Here is a 24,166-nt window from a genome sequence, read left to right on the forward strand (position 1 = left end):
CGTGGGAAAATGGGTCGTCGGCAATTGCTTGGGAGAATGTTTTTCGGTGGGCGTTTGACAATCTGCACGCATGCAAAATCACACTTCAAATGACAACGCAAGCGCACGATGCGGAGGCCAGCGGCGAAGACGTTGGTAATTTACAGCTGTGGCGGCGGCCGCCAATGTTGTTTCGCGTTTTCGCTGTTGTCAGCGTGCTCGTAATTTACTCAGAGCGACAGCACAAAATAAGCGATGAAAAGTATGGCGAAGTTGCGGGTGGAGGAAGAGGTGCGTGTAACCGCTTACTTTGTGTCTGGGTGGCTAAGCATGAAATTGTGTCACAAGAGATGGTGCCTCAAGCAAATAAATTGCTGAAATCCCCCAAATACGCAAATAGTTCTTCAAAAATAAAGAACGTGAATGCAAATTAATGCAAACCGTCTGATTCTTCTGGTTCTGGTACCTTTCTATTAGAATACATCTTTTTGAATGTTTAAAGTATTTTGTCAAAAGTTTTCCTTAGTAAATAATTTCAGTTTTTTTTTAAGTAAAGTTTTTTTTAGTTTTAAGTAAGCTTTGTCGATATAACCTTCTCGAGATTCTAATTTGTCAGTTCCGATAGTAAATCCAACATCTTGATCTATTCATTACTTTGTCTCCAAATACAAAATGTTGAAGGAGTGCCACAGTTGCATTCAGTAAGTGTGTAATCTCTCCACATATAAAAACACAATTTACCCATAAATGCACGATATCCGCGGTATAATCCAGAATATTGTTTTCTTTTTATGAGAATCATAAATAGTGCCGCATAGTAATACCAAAGCAGAGCGGACACAAAGGCATGCGATTGCTAGATTTACAAAGCAATGTTTTCTTTAGATCAATAATGAGAAGACACATTGTCGTATAGTGTACTCGTGTGTAAAATGCTTTGACGTCATTGATATCCATCCGTTGGTCGAAGTGAATGATGGTGTTGACGATTCCTCAGAATTCTTTCGGTTTTTTGCCTCCACGCGCGCAATGTATTAAGGAAAGAGACAATAAGGAAATGAGAGTCGAGCACAAATTACAAGTCTAATCTGGTTCTTGTGAAAGCGTTTCAATAGGCGAGTATAAATATATATTTATAAGTGTATATGAATATATATCAATGGGATAATCTGCAATTTATTGTGTACATTCGCGTACTTGCATAAACTCATATCAATTTGTATTTAGTTTGCTTTGTTTTTGTTGTATTTGTAATCTAAATGTACGATAAGAGCCAATTTTTGTATTCAGAAAATTAGTAGTACATATTTGTTTATTCAGCAGGATTATCAACTGTGTTTTTGAAAAAATAAACCTATGGTTTTCCAGCATTTACACCCAGAAGGTCGCCTCTTTTCACATTGGAACCAAAAAACTGGCAAACTAGTCCTCAGCCAGTTTTTTTAAAATACGAATATGTAGTGGTTATATTTACTTTGCAGTATCTTTACTTTTTATCCACAACAGATCATGACAACGGACATTATGGGTCTTATAAACATATTACAAAGGGTAGAGATTTTGTCATGATGAAATTTCTATCCCTTAATGCTTTGAAAAATCTTCACAAGTCAGAAGAGAATCAAAAGTTCAGTCAAACGTTGATACATTTTACATAACCTCCTTCCGCAACAATTTTTGGAGAAAAGCTTTATAGAACGGACACAGTGAAAATCACAGTTTGAGGTCATATGAAAACAATTTTGATTAGTAATAAAGATAAGGGGTTGCCTTAAATATTATTATTATAAATAAATCCCAATTAATGTACCATATTTGCAATAATACGAGGGCTGCTATATATATTTCTGGCCTAATAATGAAAATATGAATATTTATCAACGAAAATGGTTTAATTGTTTTTCAAAATATTCTCCATCAAGATTTATACACTTTTGCATGCGCTCAAACCAATTTTCGAAAAACTTTTTTTGAGCCTTTTTTTGAGCGATTGTCAAATTGTGCGGGATCCAACGAGAACAAACCTTTTTTACGGCCAGGTGTTCATGCAATATCGAATGTATGCTGGTGGGAGAAATGCATAGGCATGCCTCTATCTGAAGGTATGTTACATGACGGCCTTGCATTATCAGTTCACGTACGCCATCGATGTTTTCTGGCACAACGGCAGTTTTTGGACGACCTTCACGGAATTCGTCTTTGAGCGAGCGTCGGCCACGATTGAATTTGTTGTACCAGTTTTTCACAGTGCTATAGCATGGTGCTTCATAGCCATACAAAGATTTTAGTTCATCGATGCACTCTTGTCGCGATAATCCACGTCGAAAGTTGTGAAAAATGATCGCACGAAAATGTTCACGAGTTAATTCCATTTTTTGGCCGAGATGAATTTTTTAATTCCCTGTAAATAAAACAATTCACGATTAAATGACAAAACGTTCTGAGTGATGTTATGCTAAAAATTGTCAAACTTTCCAATGGAAATGTCAGATTGCACCTGGCAACACTTAGTGTTGCCTAGGCCAGAAATATATATAGCAGCCCTCGTATAAGCGGTCCTCTGCTAAGCGTTAGAGTGCAGCGAATCGAACACATTAACTAGCTATTCAAACATATTGGCAGCACTGTCGAAAATTACATATATTTGGTCGCACTGATTCGGCTGTTAGGAAGTACTGAGCTATTTTGAATTCCTCTCATCGCTCCAAATAGCAATTTAATATCCCCAGCTGCATACTCCGCCCGAAGCAAAAAAAAAAAAACAAACAATGGGCCGAGGCAAGGGCACCTGGGGCACTCAATAAAAGCAGCTGTAAATGTGAATGCTTATTTTTGAAATATCGGAGATCACTGACTTACATTTGTTTATTATTGTATTTACAACTGATTTACAGAACTTCCACACAACACACGAATATACATACATATTTACGCATGGAAGCTCTGTGGAGCTATGCTATGCTGTGAGTAAGTGTGTGTGTGTGGGTGTGTGTTTATTCGAGTTCATTGATACGCGTCGCTCGCTTTACAACAAATTCATATTTTCCGCATGGCGCCCGCAACCGCCGCCACTCCCCTCTACCACACTCATTCCACACTCAGCTGTTGCCTTTTGGCAACTGACCCACCGCAAAGGCTAACAAACGACCACAAGAGTGCCCAGAGCACGCACTCGCCAGCACATGCCCTACCCACTTAATCGCCGCCGCGGCAGACACGAGCACAACCGCAGCTATAAATAGTGGTTTATAAATGGTTTTGTGATTTTAAAAATATCCGAATATAACAGTGTTGTACACGCACGCAGACACACACACACACAAACACACCAGTGTAGATCTCTGCATAATTGTTGGTGTTTGCCGACGGCGTTGCATTCGCCATTGTGCGTCGAGCATCTGGTATCTGGTATATGGTCTGTGGCATGCACACGTGCACTTGCAACATGCAACACATTTGGCGTGCATTTTGTTCATTTTGCACGCATTTGCATATTGAAAATGTTCACTACAACAACAAGTACAACAAAAAGCACGAAATATTCGTAGTTTATTTATATTTGTCTTTGCGTGCGTTTACGAGGAAATTCTGTATATGATTTTGGCTATAAATAACGCATTTGCACGTTCACGCCACGGCGAGGTCATATCATAGCAAATTTGTTTGTTTTTGTTGTTATTTTTAATAGCTTCTATAATGGAAAAGTTCGCTTCACACACGAGTATTTGTACATTAGAAGGCATTCATTTTGGTTTATTCGTTTATACTCATAGTACATATGTATGTAAATGGTATATAGATTTATTCATTAACTATACATTTGGAGATTCGGAATTCGCCACCCCTCACCCCGTCCATAATAAGCATGGCATATGCACACATGCGGCGGTGGATCACCTTTGATGAATTTTTGCGATTTATGATTTGTGGTGCGAAGGCTGTGTGGCTTTGATGCCATGTGATTTTCGGTCCGGTGTTTTTGGTTAAAAGGTCATTGAAGCAAAGAAATAATGATAGTTTCGCACTGTAATATAGAGGTGATGAGTCTCGTATGTAAATATATATAAATCAAAGGCACAGCATCAGTTGCAGTTTCTTTGATGTACGCGTAATTACTTAAAAATAATAGAAAATACTCGTCCAAATTTTTATGCAACAAAACGCTTTACTGCAGAACTTGCACTAAATTATTTTATATTATTGTATATAATGTATATGTAGCACAATGGAATGGAATGTACATATATAAAATAAACTTGAAATATCAAAGTTAAACTCGTTCAACTGAATTTATGCGAGCTATAGAATACGAATAAAAAACTTTAAGGGAGAAGTCCATATAAAAGACTAAAAATTGGTATTTTTTTATACTCTCGCAACAAAGTTGCTAAGAGAGTATTGTAGTTTTGTTCACATAACGGTTGTTAGTAACTCTCAAAACTAAACGAGTTAGGGTTATATATACCAAAGTGATCAGGGTGAAGAGTGGAGTTCAAATCCGAATCTCTGTCTGTCCGTCCGTCCGTCCGTCTTGATGAAACTTGGCACACTTATTTCTTAGCACCATAGGAAGGTTGCTTTCGAATGGGCAAAATCGGACCACTGCCACGCCCACAAAATGGCGAAAACCGAAAACACATAAAGTGCCATAACTAAGCCATAAATGAAGCTATAGAAATAAAATTTGGTATGAATGATCGCACTATGAAGGGGCATATTTGGATGTATTTTTTTTTAAGAAGGGGTGTGGCCCCGCCCCTGCTAAGTTTTACATTACATACATTTTATTCAGTAAGAGAAAACACCAGAAACCTTAAATTTCATTATAAAAAAGGTACAGTAGGGCTCCGCCAAAATTGGTATACAAAATTTTAAGTGGCTGTGGCTCCGCCCACTTCAAAACCATAATCCGAAACTACTCGACCGATATGAATAAAATTTGGCTTATAATAATTTCCTTGCATCCCAATGATATGTTGTGAAAAAAGGCCAAATCGGTTTACAACCACGCCAACCTCCTATATACCTGAACTTTGAAGTCAATCTGAATCGTTTACTTTACAATACATAAAGTTAGCACTAGTGAAGATATCGGAACAGAACTTTTCATATATACTGCATTTATAGCGTGGCAGCTCCTTTCTAAAAATCGCCGAAATCGGACCATAGATTTTCAAGGCCCCATATATCGAACATGAGGACCTCGCTGCTTCTAACCTAATATTAAGGTTTCCAACTTTCAATGGACTTTATACAATATATATGACGAATATGTGGGTCAAATTGTGTAATATATAATATTAATAAAATTAAATAAATAAATTGCAAGAGTATAAAATGTTCGGTTACACCCGAACTTAGCCCTTCCTTACTTGTTTTTAAATACTTTTAAAGGTGATAAAATAATTTTATTTTTCATTTTTTATGTAAAAATGGCGACTCAGAAATATTTTTGTCTGCTACCTTCAACGATGAACCTATAAAATTAAAAAAGTATAAAATTCAAAGGCTTGTTCTATGCCTTTGAAAAAAATCACAATTTTTCACATTTTTTATAGCGAAAGTACACGCTTAACATACATGCATATTTTCGGAAAAAATATTATCGAAAAAAATCAATTTTTGAAAAATTTAAAAGAAATTACTGTATTTCCATTCGGAACAGTTATAGCACTGATATTATTGAGAATTATTTATAAACATGGTACTTGGAACGGCTCAATTCTAGAAATTTTTAGGTTTCAAGTAAACGACGAATCTGAATAAAATGAATAAGTCTTTCCATGTTGTACTTATTTCGTTGACAGTCTATCAAAAAAATCTTCAAAAAATCTCTTAACATTAATTATTACTCAATATTTATTTGTTGTCTTCAATAGAATGTCGAAAAAGTTAAGCGAATTTAACAGCTTCTTTGTAATTCAAAGAGTAATTGAAAACAAATTAGGCATGAATGAGGTAATGATGTGACGAAAATTTATAGCTACGTGGGTAGGTGCTTACAGTGTGAATTGCGAAAGAACCGTAGACAATACAACTCGTGTGTCATCAAAATGTGATATTTCAGAATGATTCAGTGTTTTATGTGTATATATATCTATCGGTAGCCCATTTGGAATTAATAGTTTTAAATTAAAAAAAAAAAATAATCATTTCAGATAAAATTTTACATATTACTTTTTTATATAAATCTTACTAATTTAATTTTATTAAACCGAATATCTATTTCTTGTAGTGAAGAAATATTGATTCCCAATATTTTAACCAATTAGTTCTTCCAATTTAGTTATTTATAGTTTTTATCTGATATTTATTTATTATCAATTAAAGCTTTTAACCAATTACGCGTATTTGTTGGTAAACACACCTCTTGCCATAAAGTCACCACACTCGCGCTCTCACACGCTTTGGCATTCAAAGGGTTGACTTATATGTATGTGCATATGTATGACCAAACGATCGCTCACGATCTCTAAAACTACTCACCTTTTTGTCGCGCATGAGTTAGAATCACAAACATACATACATATGTATATATTTATATTCTGTTAAGTGCAGACACGATCTGCGATCCGCAGATAAATGAGCGAATGTGGTCAGCTGCTTACCGCTTACGGCGGCTGGCTGTGGTGACTTTTACACACACACTCATTTATTTATAAGCCTAAACAAATACACACACACATACACACACTGACTGCTTACATAAATAAATATATCTGGCTCTACGAGCGATCGTGCTGCTCTGCGATGCCCAGCGCTGAAATCTTTATCTGCATCACGGTTTAGTCAACTGTCGGATACAAAGAAGCAACAAAGCACCGTCGGTTGCGCATTTATTGCCGTTTTTAAGTGTTTTCACGCGTTCAAAGCGTCGCATTCACCAATTTCGCTAAATATTCGTTTTCGCCAAGATATTCGCTTCGCCTTTCCAAACGCGGCAATCGGCCTTTGTGTGTGTTCCAAGAAGATCGATCGATCGATCGCGACGCGTTGGTGATATGTTTGCGCTGGTGCAGTCTGACGTAGTCGCCGATCGCGTGCGTTGCAGGCGTGCAGTGCATATTGATGGCTTCGAGCGTGTGACGTCATTGCGAATGTGCGAAAGACAGCCAACGGCTGATGCGATTTAGTGACGTAATGAGCCAAACAAAGGCGAAAATCAAAACATCGTTCTGTGATTAATCGTCGAAAATGTGAGCGCATTCAAGTGAATGAATACAAACGAGTTAGTGATCTCATACACACGCACACACACACACGTAATCTATAATACTCATATGTGATTGCGTATTTATTTTTGTTTTTTTTTTTTGGCATTTCTGAGACATAAACAATGCAATTTGTGTGTCTTATTGCGAAACAAAAGCGCGCTCAAAGGCAAAGAAAAGTTAAAAAATTTTGTGAATTTTAAGGCAAATCAAATATTCCATACAACTGGAAATACAACAGCAACAAAAATAACAACAAGAAGATTTGAGTTAAACCCGATATATGCAGGGCATATCCACATACTACCGCAGACAGCTCTTGAAACTAAAAACTGTGCCACGGCAACGTTACAACCAGACCGATGTCGGACGTTAACGTACAATACGAAATTTATGAAATATTTAATTTAAGCTGTCACTACGCGCAATCATTTGACAAATTATGGATTTCAAAATGTTATAGTTGCTTTAATAATAATTTTTATGGATTTTTTGATTGAATTACCATGTAAATTTCGAGGCTAGGAAAGATATCTGAGATAGTTCCCATCTACTCCATATAGAAGACCGAAATTCGAGGTCGTTGTTTCTAAAGAAAATTATGAGGGGATTATATTATACAGTTGAACTTCCATAACTCGATGTTCTCCATAACTGGAAATATTGAATTGGTAATAAAAGTCAAATTGCATACAAATTACCTTCCGTAACTCGGAAGAGTCTCTACCTCGAAGTATTTTTGTGGATTAAGGTGATTTGAGTTAGGGAAGTTCAACAGTATAAGATTAGCCTTGATACTCCTAAAAATTTTGGTACTCCTCTCCCAGTCTGAACGAGTTCTTGTAGACAGTTTAATTTAGAATAAAAGTTTAGATTTACCTAACGCCACTTAGCCACCCTGCTTCATAGCTCACTCCGCTGCTCTCTGCTACACCTCCGCTATGAAACCCTCCGTTGCACACTTCCAGTTATCTTTAGAAATATTTTTCGCTTGTTTACTGTATTTGTGTTCTTTTTTCTTGAAACTTTATCTCACTTAAAGCTTTTTTTCTTTCTATTTTTACTTTCAAAAAGTGACAATTAATTAGCATGTGTATTGTGTGTGTTTGTATCTAGGTCTATGGGGCGAGCCCAGTGTTAAAATTAACAACAGTTGAAGAAACACTCTCTAGCAAAGCGTAGACAAAAAATGTTAGGGAACGTAAGACCTGCAATGTACCTATATACCTATATAAGTGGTACATTGTTTGCGTTCCAAAGCGGATTGCCGCAATTAGCGTGTGGCGACAAAAGTAAAGCGAATACAAACTGCTAAACTCACAACCAAACAAAAACGTGAAATGTCATCACCAACCGCCAGTGTTGAATGTCGGTACTGCAATTACCTTTTAATTGAATCGCCGCCGCCGAGGCAGCTGCTGGAGCTGGCAATAAAAGTCATGAAATAATTCGCAAACCGCAACTGCTGGCAAAGGCAAAATGACCACAGCAACAAAAACAACAGCAACTGAAAGTGAGGCTAAAACGGACGTCGTCGGACAAGAATTTAGGAAAAATTTACCACAACAACCCGAAATATTTCCACAATTTATGGGCCGCCATCCCTTGGCACACAGCGTGCCCCTCACCCTTTAAGGTTACAAGTTATCTTCAGCGCGGCCATCACTGGCATTGCTATTCTTATACATATACTATACAATACATACAAGCATTAATACATCCAGTTGCACATAAGTTTCCACTTTGCTCGCCCTCTTCCGTATTTGTACAATCTATTTGCCTTTGCTTTTGATAATTTAATTATGCAGTTAAATCACCAATTAAATCACAAAACAAATTATTATTATCAGTGGGATTAATTGCGCTTTAAGAGCCAATGATAACGGATAATTACATCCAATTTCTTTTGGGGTGCTATTTGTGAGACATTTCTTGAACGTACTACAGCAATGTGCAAGAGTGGATTGGTTTGCCTATAATTCTGCCTAGTATTCAAAAATATCGATTACGGTAAATGTTATTTGAATAACAAAGTAGAAATGTATAATTAAGAAGATATCAGCGTATATTACTCTTCATATGGCTTCAAAACCTCGATGTTTTCTAACAACCAGAACACCTTTCGTTTGGAAAGAAGGTTGCCAAGTATCTGTTTTAATAGAAACAGACACTAACGAAGAAATAGACCATCTCTTGTGCTGTTGTCCTGCATTAGCAAGACAACGCTTCCGACATTTGAGTGCTCCACAGCACGAGAAACTGCAGTAGATATCGTTAGGGAGACCGCATAATCTCTTAAAATTTGGGTCTAGTACTGGCATCATAAAGGATGACTTCTGCTCATGGACTACGTGACGGCGCTGCATCTGGTAACTCTAACGACCATAACTGTTCAATAAATGGCCAGTTGGTCTACCGGACTAACCTAACCTAAATTATTGCTGGATTATTGGTTAGAGTTTTATCGAAAATATGGTCATTACCAGGCTTCGATCGTTTAGAGTTCATAGTTTAATAAAAAGCTAATAGATTTATGAGAATTGAACTAATGGAAAAATCTATGCTGACTTATAATAAAAAAATTAGTTTCGGGGAGTCAGCTAAACCAAATATGGATTAACCAGTTTTTTGTCAATAGGCTAATAAATGTGTACTGAAGTTATGGCTTATAAAGGCAGATGTCTGGATCGACAGACAAACATTGCAAAATCATTTACTCTCGGATTCATTCGGATTCAGATAAAAAATATATATACAAACATATATATATATATACTACCGTATATATCAGTATCATTTAGTTTTAGGTCTCATAAACAGCTGTTCGGTGCACGAACTCTAATATGGCAGAACCAGCTGCTCAATAACTAGCATTATCTTCCATTAATCACGACAAATATTTCCTAATGCTCAAAAAGCTGATAACCCATTTTCCCTGCAGTGACGACACTCGCTCTTTTTTGCCTTCTAGTTTTCAGAAGCACTGAAACATATAAATTGCAAATATAATTAAAATTACACCGCAGCCAATATATTAAGTAATTATTTTTAGCGCGTTCAACAGCAACAACAGAACAAAAAAAAAATAGGCAAAACAAAAAATTAATTTCACTGGCGAAGAATTGTGTTAACCGCCGCAAACTTGGCAGCCGAATGCGCTCAACAAGATAGCCAGATAGAAACATTTGTTTGTTATAAATTAATTCTTTATTGCCTAGCGCAATTTGGACAATCTTTCTTTTTACAATGCGCCGCGCCGAGAGGTTTTGCGATTTTCGAAATTGTCCACTTTCCAGTATGCCTCCATATTGTTTTAGTTGTTGTAGCGTAATTCTAATTTGTTTTTGTCAATGTATGCGAATTAGTCCTCATTTTGCCAAGATTTCTGCTGTCTTTGTGCAGCTCCGGATGGACATTTATTTTCTTTGGCAAAACTATCAATTGTATTATTCTGGCCTCATTTTGATTGAAATTTTTTTTTGTTTTTTTTTTTGGTCGGTGAATTTATGATGATTTTATAAACGTGGAATAAATGCAAACAATGCAAAAAATTCGCAAAATTTTGCATTTCAAAATATTCCGAAATAGAAAATTTTAATGTTCAGTGAGGCGCAAATTGAAATTTCGTTGATTTCGAAAATATCACCTGTTCTCTGCTTTTGCCACCCGCTCTCTGCGGCTCAACTCAACCCCCGTAACTACGACAATTTGTTAAAATGGCTTAAGTCAACATTGGTTAGTTGGAAAATCTGCGTTGCACTGACTAACTGGGTCGAGTCGCAACGTTTTGTTGGATCACAAGCAAATTCTCAGACCTGAAGCCAGAGAGTATTATGAATTAAAGATGAAATGAATGTACAATAGTTTACTGGAAATCAAAATATCAGCTTTAGCTTGTTTCCACTTAAGTTGCTTTAATAAACCACCATATATATTGGCATGTCTGTAGAAGAAAAATGCAAATATGAGTATAAAAATTTGTAGATTGATATACAGCATATATAATATATATGTATATATATGTGTGAGTGTATAAGCAACCAAAAATGAGTGATTTTTACCGCCGCCACGAAATTTGGCGTAGAATTTTGTCAGCGTTTCGCTTACATTACGTATTCAGTTATACTCGCACGTACTACTATATATTATATATGTATGTATGTATGTATATATGTAGGGAGATAGATATTCGCATCTATACTAATTATTTCTTGAGATTATAAATAAACAAGAAAACACCACATGTTTTAAATACGAAATGTCCGATACATTATTTTTAGTGTCAAATGGTGGAAAACGCAAAATTTTGGCGAACAGCTCAACAGCAACAACAACCACAGCACAACAAGCAAAAAGAAGATTGTCAGTTTGGCAACAAGCGTTGGCAACAACAACAGACTTGACTAGACGACAGCGACAATTTAATGCTGTAATTGCTATAGCTTTCATGTGATGTCTTGGGGAAATTTTTTTTGAAAATAAAAACAGAAGCGAGTGTATACATATATAAAACAAAAATAACAATAATTTTCTAAAAATAGACACGTGCCGATTTGCCTGCCGCTCTTTACACCGTCGCTAAGGAATTTTAATGTTTTTTCAAAAATACGCAAACGGGCGCATACTTCAGGTGACTTTTAATGGAATTTTAATACACAAATGCTCGCATAATCGTACATACATATGTATCTACAAACAGTTGCATGTGCAGGCAAATAAAAAGTCTGGTTGCGTATTAAGATCCGAAATTGTCTTAGTTCTTTCGTACTTAACTTTATCCCTGCATGTCTTTGGCATTAAAAACCGAAGTATTTTTGTTGCCACACACAAACAGTGTGGAATTTAAAGTTTAATCAGCCTAAAATTGTTTTACCTTTAATCTAAGCATTCTTTGTGTACAAAGAAAAGCCACCTCGTGTCTTTCTTCTTTGTCTTCTGTGCTGTCTGCAAAGTTTTACATTTATTTTTTGACAAATTTACTTGTAAGCAGTCAATGAAAAAGAATTTACACAAAAGGTAACTCCTTATTTCTTGTACTTTGCAGGGAAATCCAAAATCCTTCTGTCGTCTGCCACTCTCTTCGCTCACTCTTTGCCTTAACCTCTCCTACTGCATTTCATCTTCAATCCTTTGTCTTGTAATAGCAAATTAAAGTTATCGATTGTTGTTCGTCGAACTGTCTGCCGTCGCTTCACACGAGCCGAGCTAAGTGTCTAAAGTGTTTAATGAGTACGGCACTGAAGCTGCCATTTCGCTGAAATCTCGCTAATATTCCCCAATTTATCTTGCGGCATCATTTATTTCGCGAATTCATTGACCTTTACCGTTATTTAGCTTTAGCATAATCAAAAATTATTACAGATTTTTGCTTAAACGCTAAATAAATAATCAAAGGAGACACGTCTGTCTACTACTGAAGGGGGGAAGTCACATTGCCAAGGGGAAATTAATTTCATTTGACTGTGCATTTATAATTCGTCGAAGAATTTCATTTTTCTAATTAATCTAATTATTTTATATTACTTTGGCAGCGTTTAGTTTGATTTTCACAGCCGAATCGCTGAGACAAAGTGCGTAGTCAATTTTGAAGGTTTCATAGAGGATGAAAACGTTTTCTATTCGCCATTTCTCTGATCACTATATTTGAGCAATAAAGAATTTAATAAAATAAAGAGTATGTAGATACTTCTTTAAAGTCGTTTCACTTTATTTAGTAAACGGTAAATTCTCTTAAATAAATTGGCGGTCTAGAGTAAGATTTGGAGAATGAACGAATATAAAATCGTTACAAATAAGAACAACAAAGTAAACAAAAAAACAAAAGTGGAGAAGAGATTCAAAGTAAATGGGGTGGATGCAGTCATTTTAATTATCCGATTGCCCAGCGGCATTAATTGCTGAACGCTAATAATTGAATTTGATTTGTAGCGAATTGAATGCAAGTCGATAAAGTCTGCACTTGAAATACGAAAAAGCCTTTGCAGACTGTATGAATACTTGAACTTGAAAAGCCACCTCAGCCATACAGAATGAAATAGAATTTATTTTTGTTTTTATTTTTATTATCTGCTGAGTTGGAATTATCGAAATATTATATATAAATATTATTTCAACCATTTGATTGCTATCCGGTACTTCTTTTCTATTCAAGCAAAAATTTCAGACTCGACTCTTGATCTTTAATTTTTGTCTTATCCAGTTTATTATCAGACTAAAAAAATAATTTGCATATGGTATGTAACTATATATTTACAAAAACCGTTAGCTAAATTACTTTATGCATTTTTATTGTCTTCTTATCAGCAATTGTAAGATCTGTAAAGCCCCTTAACTGCTTTTATATTTGCTTCACTCCAACAAATAGTACCCAACTAATGTGTACAACTCTTTGACAAATAATCGTGGCCTATTTTGAGGCGCACAAACACACACACTCACATAGCTATGTGTATTCATTGCTGCTCTATTTATTTATTTAGCTTGGCAAGGAAAACGCTTAAGCTACAACAAATGAGTCCAGTGATTAGCTATGCACACAAGTACAATGTTGTAGATAGGCACGTAACGGTAGGAAGCGCCTACGTGTTTGCATGCTCGTATAATCTGTTATTCGGGACCACATCTTAAGAATTAACAGATAGAACAATGAGAACATTGAATTTAGTATTAGTGAAGAACATTTACACAAATCAATATATTCGAGTTTGTAGAGTGTATATTTACCAATCGATGAATCAGTTACATTACTCAGCACATTTTATCGGTATTCAATGTCAAATCCCGATAGTCATTCTCTTAGAAACCCTTGTCTCTATTGACAAAAAATTGAGCCAGTAGCTTTTTACACGCTTCTTTTCAAGAGAATTTTTTTCGATTTACGTGACCTGGTGTTGTCCTGATGTAACACAACCCCTCTCCTATTGATCAAATGTGCCCGTTTTTGGACAATTGATTCATTTAGATGGTCTAATTTTTAACAGTACATGTTCGAATTAAGAGTTTGACCGTGAGTTAATAGATCATAGTAGCTGATTACCCAATCCCAACAAACACATAGCAACCTTCGCTCACTGCGATAGTCGTTAGTTACCCACTTTTCTTCACCATGACGACGATGGTGTGGATGGGTACCCGCATCGGAAATCTCTCGATTTTGTTGCGATTGGAGCGATTCGCCAATGCTGATTCGGTTGATGAGGATTTTTGCGTTAACCAGTGTGGATCCCATACATCACACTTTTTGTTTGTATTGAATATTTAAAAAATCTTTACGAGCTAACATAAATGATAGAAATATTTTGGACAAAAAATATTTTCATTATTTACTGCTTCTTCTTATTCTCAAAAGCGGCATCCTGGTTTCTTGCCCCTTCAAATGGTCCAAATAAATTATTCTAAACAAACAGAACGCAAGCAATCTCTTATAAACTCGTCATTCTGATTAATCGCCTACAATAACAAATAAAAACATTGAAAATGAGAACTCATCTTAGATTCATTCAATTCAGACGCTGATAAATTGGCTTTCGGATTAATTTTATTTCATTTTTTCACTAAAAGCTCACTAAACTTTAAACTTAGCTCTTTGAACATACTACAACAAATGCAAGTGCGTATTTTCGAACACACATGAAAGCTTACTAAATACCGTTGCATAATCCACAATCGACAATTCGAAAAAAGTTTTCACTGAAGATAAATTCCAATTGACGCAAATGAATGAATGCGAGGCAGAGACAGAAATGAATCGATTCTTGAGCGCAATAAGTGATTCACTTTTTATTGCCGAACTCAGTCAAAGAAATCTTCCACCATGTATGTATCTATGCATGTGTGTAGGTGTATGAAAACTCGCTCCAAAAGCAATATTTATTTGCCATTTGCAGTCTGTAGACACAAAGTGACAGGATAAGCGCTGGGAACATGGTGTCAGTATGAATTTTGAGAAAAAGCGCCATTTCGAAATGAAGTCAAATCCAGTACAAACTGCAGCCATTTGAGGCAGTGTATGCTGGGCGGACAAGCAGAGCGGATGTCAAAAATGTCACCGACACATTGCTGCTGCCTTTCCGGCCCACCCATAAATTCAGGGCGAACGAATAAAACTTGAATTTATGGGGAACAGCTCAATTGAAAAGCGTTCAGAGATACTTTTTTCCATTTAACACTGCTGTCTTTTGGTTTTTTGGAATTTTTTTGTTTTAATTTTTTTTTTCACAGCTCACATTTTTTCGCCTTTTACGTACAGATGTATGTGTGCGTGTGTGCTTGCGAGTATTTTTGTGACGCACATGACACGCCTAAATAACAACATCGCCGCCTATTGTGTCAGTCATGTCGAAAGCATTCGCAGCGACAGCACAACAACAACAGCAACAACAAAGCGCTGACTAGCTGTCATAGAGGCAATTCTTTGTACAAAAAAGAGAACAACAAAATAACGGCGGCGATTATGGCAATGCGTCGCGGTTGATTGCTTTCGCAAACAACGCAAACAAACGCACAAATTGTCACTTTGACGTTTCGCTCTTATTGCGCTGTCATTTCAGCGACGTGCGTTTGAGTCAAGTTGAAGGTGGGTCGCGACTTGCGAGCAGCGAACGAGCTGTGTGTGAAAAAGAATCCTCATAAACAAATAAACAATTATATTGTTCTAACGATTTCATGTGCAAATACCCAATAATAAGTGGCGGGGTGGTAGGATGCTCGGGGTGAGTGCCGCGTTAATAACGGCAAGTAAAAGGCAGGGGTGCACAACAACGGAAAAACAGTGATTTCCCTTTTATAGAAAGCATTGAACTCAATAGAAATGAATCGCTGTCTCTTATCATTGCCACCTTTTTATACAGAAAAGTGATTTTAATGTACTCGTTACAGAATACTTTAAGGTTTTACTATATAGCTTTCAAGAACTCATTTCAACATTGTCATAAATCGATGATTATTTCCCGAATTCATTAAGCAGAAATTCAACAGTTAAAGAAAACACGCCTCAAACTCCACTCCACTTCAGCAACTTTCATATTTTCTCAGTTTCTTTAGCAGACAGACAGTTGCGGCGGCGGCGCCGGAGGAATTCCTTTGGCTTGCTGCTTGAGTAACGCACTCATTATTTGCTCTCGTTGATTAGACAGCATTCGCATTCGTGGATGAGTGCGCAGTGGATCATGGCGCACAAATTATCCACTTTGTTCTACGCCCTCTGCCCACTGCCCTGCTCACCAGTGGCCAGTGCAATTATGAACGCGGCATTAGGCAGCAAATGAAGCAAAGTCGAATCGAAAGCAAATCACTCGCGGTATTTCCAGCATACCAGCTTAGAGGAATCGATTATTTATGGTGCGTTAGAGCATCATGGGAGGGAAACATTCTTTGTTAATTACGGTAATCCCCAAATATGCAAATCTTTTGAAACAGAATTTGTTTGAAAGTTTAAACTTCCCCGATTTAAATGAATGCGGAGACTTAATATATACAATTTATTACAAACTTTCTGCACAGTAGCGCTTTAACTGTAATCACATACACTTGGTAGCACTAATTGGTAGCCGCTTGCAATTACGTAGCAGCGACGCGAAATATTTAAATATTTCCGTTCACAGAGTCCATGTGATAGATAATGGGGGTAGCGATAAGGTTGATTTGTTGATAAGATGTAATTACAGTAAACGCAGACAGAGCTGTTTACATGCGAACACACTTATGTAAATGTATGTGCAAGGCAATGTAAATTAAATTAGTAAGGGAGTACTGATGTGGTGTGCAACCGTAACTTATATTCCCGATACATATATGAGATTAATATTTCAAAACATCTCTTCAATTAAACGAAATGTCGTTTCCATGTCTATGGGACTGGAACGAAGCCATTTTCCAACCAAGGTAAAAAATAATAATTAGAACGTGTACCCTCCAATCGGTTTTTTTTTTTTCAAATATAATCTCCTTACTCTTGTCAATGGCTGTTTAGAATATGATATTATTTCATATATATCATATACCTGGTGTGTTCAAAAAATAACAGGAATTGTAAAATCTAAAATTTCACTGGTTTGGAGAGTGTAGTTGTCAACATTTTATTATATTGATATGAAAGAGCCAAACGGTATCCCAAAAAGCGAGTTTGAGAAGTGTTTCGACAATTGAAAGAAGCGTAGAAGCAAATGAATAAAAAAATATTATTTCAAAATACGAAAATTCCCGTTATTTTTTGAACACACCTCGTATGCATGTATCTCTCTCGCACCTTGTACAAGGACATCAAAGTAAGGTGCATTGCCAAGCGCGTTGCCTCCGGGTATCAAATTGTTATTTTATTTACCGTTATTGTGGCTAATGCACAGTCTGTTTTTGTTTTGAACACAACCTTATAGTACATACGTTTGAAAATCAAAAATAAATACTTAATGTCTGCGAATAAATACACATAAAATGTGTGAGAAAAACAAACATCGATAAATAACCTTGTCAAAAGTGAGGAAAAAAGCAAAAAAAAAATAAATGTGAATATTTAGCCTGACTGACTGGCACGGAAATTAATGAATTTTAAATGACTTTCCAGTGAAAATAATTTAGAAAAAAATAAAAAACAACAACAATACAAAATAAAAAATACAAAAAAAAAACAAATAAATAAACAAGTGACATATAATGACAACAACAATTAAGTGGAACAATTGAATAGTGATAACTCGACATCACTAAGCAACAGCTGAAGCGGAACGTGAATGAACAAACAGCGAAACAACAACAAAAATAACACAAAAACAAAAACAGTAAACCGCACATTTGGTTCGGGTGTTTTTTGCGTTAGTCAAACAACAAGTGTTAGCCGCATGTCACCGGTGCGGTGTAATAGCACCAACAACAACAACGTTACGAAACTCGCCAATTAACAGTAAAAAAAACAACAAGCTTGCCAATATACGAATTTGCAAACTTTCTGGAGCTGAGCTGCCAACTCTACCACTTTCAATTAGTGCAACAAGCGATCGGAATACCGTTAGTGGAAGCCGAAAGTTCAGCCATGTTTATTTCGTACCTGAATTGCGAAGGCGACAGCGAGAGCAGCCACAGCGACACAATGTCCGTGGAGCAATTGCTGCACGCCGTGCGTGAGCAAACCGAGTCCGAGGAGGACAGCGGTGACGACGACGACGGAGACGACGAAAACAACAACAACGATGATGGTGGTGGTTGTGGTCGGTGTAAGGAGGCAGACGACGGCAGCGAATCCGAGTCGAGTCACACCGTCGATTCGACGACCAGCGGTGCGCCGCTCCTACGCCGCTTCCGACGCTCGTCCATCGGCATGCAGCGCAAAGCGGCATTTCGTCAGCGGAAAATGGATTCGTTGGGCACGTGGCGGAAGCGGTAAGTGAGATCGATATCAAGCGGAAGGAAGTGCTCGAATACGTGCATGGTATATGTGCGTGAGAGTGCGAGCATATGTGTGGGCAGGTGCGAGTGTGACTACTCGCATGGTGCTACCTTTTGGGCCTCGTACCTATTTGTAACGGCAAAAGAGTTAACAAAATATGCACGCCCTGAGAAATGACCTTTCTAATGGGTTTGGAAAATTTAAATTAAATTTATTAGTTACTCTCCGAAAGCGCCTAAATCAATTCGATTAAATGTTGATGCTATTTGCTAACAGTAAATAAAGATTAACACTTATCTGGGGTTTTATCTGAGATGCATAGGCACATGCTTTTTGCCGGTTGTCACACACGATACTTGGGATTAGAGAGCACAATTGCTATATTTAAAGGAAAATATTTGGGAAATCTAATAAATCACCATATACTATATTTATGTAAAATATTGGCAATAAATGTATACCAAATCCGAAAAGAAAGTATGACTGCACGTCAAAGCATTATTGTGAACGTTTTAATGATCATAAAATTTATATTTTATGGTCTAGATACCTGAAGGATTGCAGTAGCTTAACGTATCCTTCACTTGTGTTCTACAGCTAGTTTCCTACATAGAACGGCTAGAAGAAAAAATAAGCTAATTTTGGGAGAAATAAATAAACTGAGATATTGGTTTTCTGGAGGATCACTCTCTATCACACCCCGATCCATTACAAACCCCTTGATGAAGATTGAAACTGTGACATTGTTCCACACTATACATTTACTCTATTCTCATTTTGAATGTTCCTTATACAAAAAGAGAATGAATACAAATCCAAAACATTTCACACTCTCACTCACACCACGCTCACAGAAAGACTGCCAACTACTCAGTAAAAGTGAAACTGATAGCTAATCCGGCACACCCCTCCCCAACCCCCCACCCATCAATCTTTCTAAACGTGAATTGGAAAAAAGTGTCAAATTTATGCAAATCTCATGAAGAAACGCCTGTCAACTTGTTGTTGTTGTTGAGCTGCACGAAGAAACATAAATACCCTTGCATTCCCGCACACACACACACACACACATGCAAGAGAGTGCACACAAAGGCAAATAAAAACCGGTGAAAACAGACGTGCACACAAATGGAAACAATTCTTGTCAAATCGCATTATTGCAGAGCCCAAGCTAGATTTGTGCTAAACAAAAAATGCACAAACTCACACACAGGCATACATGTAAAAACACGCGTTGACAGCGGAATGACTGCTGCCGGCTGCCGGAGCTGGTGACGATAACTGGCAACATCAACAATAACAAGAGAACGCACACACACACACCAACACTCAGCACCCGCCTTCACCACCCACAACCACACCCACACAAAAGCGTCGATGGCAGGGCGCAAGATACAGGTTGCATGGCCAACACACATTTATTATGCGAGTGCATGAGTGTGTGTGTGTGTCTGTCATGTATCAAAAGCTTTCTGTCCACCTAACTGCCGGCTTACCCCTTTGTCCTGTGTATGCAGTTGCTCAGTTCCACAGTCGCTCAGTTGTCCAACTGTCCATCCAAGTGTCCCATTTGCGTGTCGCTCATGAAAGTGGCTCACATTTCAGCGACTCTGTCACGGCAATATTCGCATTATGTTGTTGTTGCTGTTTATTATTTTCGCTTTGTGTTACTTTTAATTTCCACTTTGCTTTCATAAACGACAAAATGTCGTCCTGCGGGTGACTAGTGGGGAACATTACCTGTTGTTATTGTATTTTGAGCAAAGTAATAACTGGTGGTGTCATCAAAGTCATTCGGAGTTGTAGCTGTTGTAGCAATGTTGGACAAAATTATTTTCCTTTCGCTGTTTTGTAACGGTGAACGTTAGAACTTTAAACTGACACTGAAAAAGAAAAAGAAAAAAAATTAGGAACTGATGAAGGGAGGTTTCAGAAACTTGGCACCTGAGCCTACCCACGATCCAAAATCTCCCAAAGATTAGAGAAAGGCAACTGCAAATTTTGTACCACTTTTTGACTTTTTCGTTTTTGTTTAAAATAGTAAGAAATTTAAATATGTCCCTCAGGCTAGTTCTAGCGATAGTTTATAAAGAAGACTCTCAAATTCAGGTAATTCGGTTCAGTAGAACTTTAGAAATTACGGGTAACGTTTTGAAACAGACAGGCTCGTGGAAAACTTGTGTAAAGTTTCGCGTCAAGATGAACCAGTTTTGATGCCGCCACAGGACCAGAAAATATAATTTTGAAAAATGCTCTTGTAGACGTATTATGAAATAGTTAAACTTCGAAAATTTAAAACAAAATAAATCGATTTTTTTTTATTTCTACAGTATAATTTAATGATCGATTTTTTTTTTAATTTATTCCAACTAAAAAATGGATTTTAGCGGCGGTTTTAACCGGACAATGTTCGATAGGCTAAATATTCTAGCGAAGTTTTCTACAGAGATCGAGGTAAATAGTGTCTACATCTCTTCTTCGAAATATTTTTACGAAATAAAGTTTGAAACATTTGTAAAGATCTTACCACTTAACCGAGCGAAATGGTTTGGAATGGAAATTAGTCGCCTCAACAACCTCAATTTGTAATAGACTCAAAGCGCTCTGTCAATGCATGAGAATCTTTTGACCCATACCTAGGAGTTGTTGGTATTCAAAGGAGCGATTTTTCGGCTGGCTACGACATATTTTTGAGGGGAAAATATAGCGTATTTTTTGTTTAATTGCATATTTATAGATGCTTTATAGGAGTGGGTGCCCCTCCTTGTCACTGACACATATACATACTTGCGACTGGATACGAACACGAATAAACACATACTATTTTGTGCAAATATATCCATTACTTCTGTAAAATATATATTTATTTGCGGCAACCAGCTAACTTTTAGGCCGAAAATGCCACATAAAAAATACAGTCTCCTTTTAACATTCTTGTCAAAACTATTTTGTGGGTGTTTCAAGCATTTACATTGTAACTAAGTATGCAATTATGAAAATATTTTCTCTAATTTTTGTTTCTTTCTTTCTTCTTTCTTTTCCATTGCAGACGCTCTGCGTCGGCGAGTAATGCCCGCCGGCCGATACGGATTGTGCCCGACTGGACGGAGAACGCGGTGCAGGGCGAACACTTCTGGAAGCCGACGTCGGCGTCCGGGGATCTCTGCTGCTTGAACGAGGAGTGCATCGTGAGTATTTCAACACACACACACACGCATTTGTTTCGGAATATTATGCATGTGAATATAATGTAAATGGCAATTTAATTGCATCAAAATTAATTATGTGCCACAGCACCGAACGCATACATATGTACATATCTCGTGGCATTCGCTATTTATAGCCCACTGTAGCAATTAATTATGCGTAAAGTTTTGCATAAAATAAGTAAGTAAGTAACACAATTTGTGCCGACAGTGGCGCTAATTAGGCTGAGAGCGTTAAATTTAATTAAGTGAAATGCGCTGCTGAGTGTGTGTAAAGTGCGAATTGCCGCGCTCAGACTATTTAAGCGCTCGACGCAAAACACTTTAAATCAATTACAAAATTGTTTCGTGTAATTCATTTATTGCATGTTTAGCACACATTACAATAACGCACACACGCGCACACGTACTCCGACACGCGTGCAAATACACACACACACACAAGGGATTCATATGCGGAAACTGCGAAACTTTCGCCAAAGTGTGTGTGTGTGAATGTGTGCACACACATGCTAAGCGTTATTATCAATGAGCATCACACATTCACGCCAGCTACCCAGCGTACACTCATAATCATCATCATTACAACGAATTCTATTCTCATGCGCGAAATGTGCTTTCTACACGCACAGGAACGCAAAAGATGGCGCACGTGTACACACATACACACATGCATGCATGCAAAATTTATTATGGTAATATTTTAGCTGGCAAAACCATGAACTCTGTTAATAAGTACCTGACTGCAGTGGGATTCCTATTTACTAGGGCTTTAAAATGAGTTGGACTCATGAGTCGGACTCATGAGTTGACTTTCACTGGGTTTAATTTTATTAATTATTTTATTATTTGGGCGAGGTCCATGCAAAAGCCTAAATCGGTCTAAATTGGATGTTCACTGTACAAACACTGGATTTGAGGTGTGGCATCACTCATTCCAAAATTGTCGTAATCGGACTATAAATTTCCGGATATCGAATATGAACCCTTAGTGCCAAGGTATAATTTTTTTTAGGGGAAATACCGGTAAATCTCACAGAAAATTGGTTTATTACTTCCCCTAGCTCATATGAACCTAATATTAGAATCCTCGAGAAAGCCTCGTCCAATAAGTGATTTCTGCTTGGAACACACTGTAATGATCCGGTAGCCAGAAGGCGATTCTGGTATCTAGTTTTTCTGAGATTACCTCACCTCCAACTCGTTTGTCTAGTTTGGACCCGAATATCACTGAATCTTTGTCCACTTTTCCCATATCCCACTCCTCTCTAGAGGTGAACGATATATGTAGTTCAGATTTTAGATTCATTTCTATAGGATTACGAAAATCCGTCCTATTTGGTAGAAATGGAAACTTGCCGAGTATACTAGAATGTCCCCTATGGCAGGTTTGCAGTATTGAAGATTCTCTCAGCCTAAGTGCCGATTTCGCCGACTGCTGCTTACAGAATATGTATATAGTTAGTGAGTACAGAATAACATATAACGCCTGGCTTGGCGTTGTTCTGAGATCTCTACTGATACATATACATGCCACTCTGTGTAGACTTCCCATGCTCTTTACTGCGTACTTCTTGACGATTATTGGCCACCAGACCAATATACCGTATGTCATAATCGGCCTTACCACAGCTGTGGAGAGCCAATGCGATACCCGGGTGTTTGTCCCCATTTTGGTCCGAGCATCCTTTACAGGTGTATAAGGCCAAGCCGGCTTCCTTACCCCAGCTTTTAAGTTTGGTACCATATATACCAAATTGCATTTTTCAAATAATATTGTCTTAATGTGAAATATAAGTTAAATTACTGTTTTAAATTTACTTCGTTAATGCGTTTGTACAATATTGCAGCCTCAATTACTCAATTCTATTCGCTACCATATACTTCATAATGCACATACAAATATGGATATGTATATACGTTATATATAATAATAAAGCCTGTATTAAAGTATTAAACCGCCATAAAGTGCCATTAAGCGGCTAATTAATTCGTAATGTAACTTTTCGCGGTCAAAAATCATCTCGTCGATTTTAAAACATTTTTAAATTCATTTACCACACACACATATATTTATATATATTTACATATGCATATATACATATCTGCAGCGTTGCATTGCATTCACAAATTATTACCGTTATTAATGTATTTTCCTTTTTGCATAACAGAAAAGTGGTCAACGGATGAAGTGCTCGGCTTGCCAATTAATTGCGCATCAAAATTGCATTCCAATCGTCAATGAAAAGACTCAATTAGCCTGTAAGCCAACATTTCGGGACGTGGGCATAAGACAATACCGGGAGCAATCGACGACGCATCATCACTGGGTCCATCGCAAAATGGAGAAGGGCAAGTGCAAGCAGTGCGGCAAGGTAAGTGCGCATTCA

General features: G+C 37.2%; 1 protein-coding gene across 10 annotated transcripts in view; it reads left to right on the forward strand.

Moving 5' to 3' along the window:
- The window catches only part of LOC105218303 (eye-specific diacylglycerol kinase), a 195,211-nt gene that overhangs the window by 153,589 nt on the left and 17,456 nt on the right, over positions 1 to 24,166 (forward strand). For 6 of the 10 annotated variants that reach the window (XM_054231547.1, XM_054231546.1, XM_054231548.1 and 3 more), the window contains 2 exons: positions 21,620 to 21,758; positions 23,948 to 24,151. In XM_054231547.1, the coding sequence (XP_054087522.1) occupies positions 21,620 to 21,758; positions 23,948 to 24,151 (343 nt within the window). Of the gene's footprint in view, positions 1 to 6,751; positions 7,208 to 17,563; positions 18,564 to 21,619; positions 21,759 to 23,947; positions 24,152 to 24,166 lie in introns of those variants that run through there. The other 4 variants (XM_054231550.1, XM_054231552.1, XM_054231551.1 and 1 more) reach the window with 4 other exon arrangements.

This window comes from Zeugodacus cucurbitae, chromosome 5 (assembly GCF_028554725.1).
Source record: "Zeugodacus cucurbitae isolate PBARC_wt_2022May chromosome 5, idZeuCucr1.2, whole genome shotgun sequence".
Lineage (NCBI taxonomy): Eukaryota > Metazoa > Arthropoda > Insecta > Diptera > Tephritidae > Zeugodacus > Zeugodacus cucurbitae.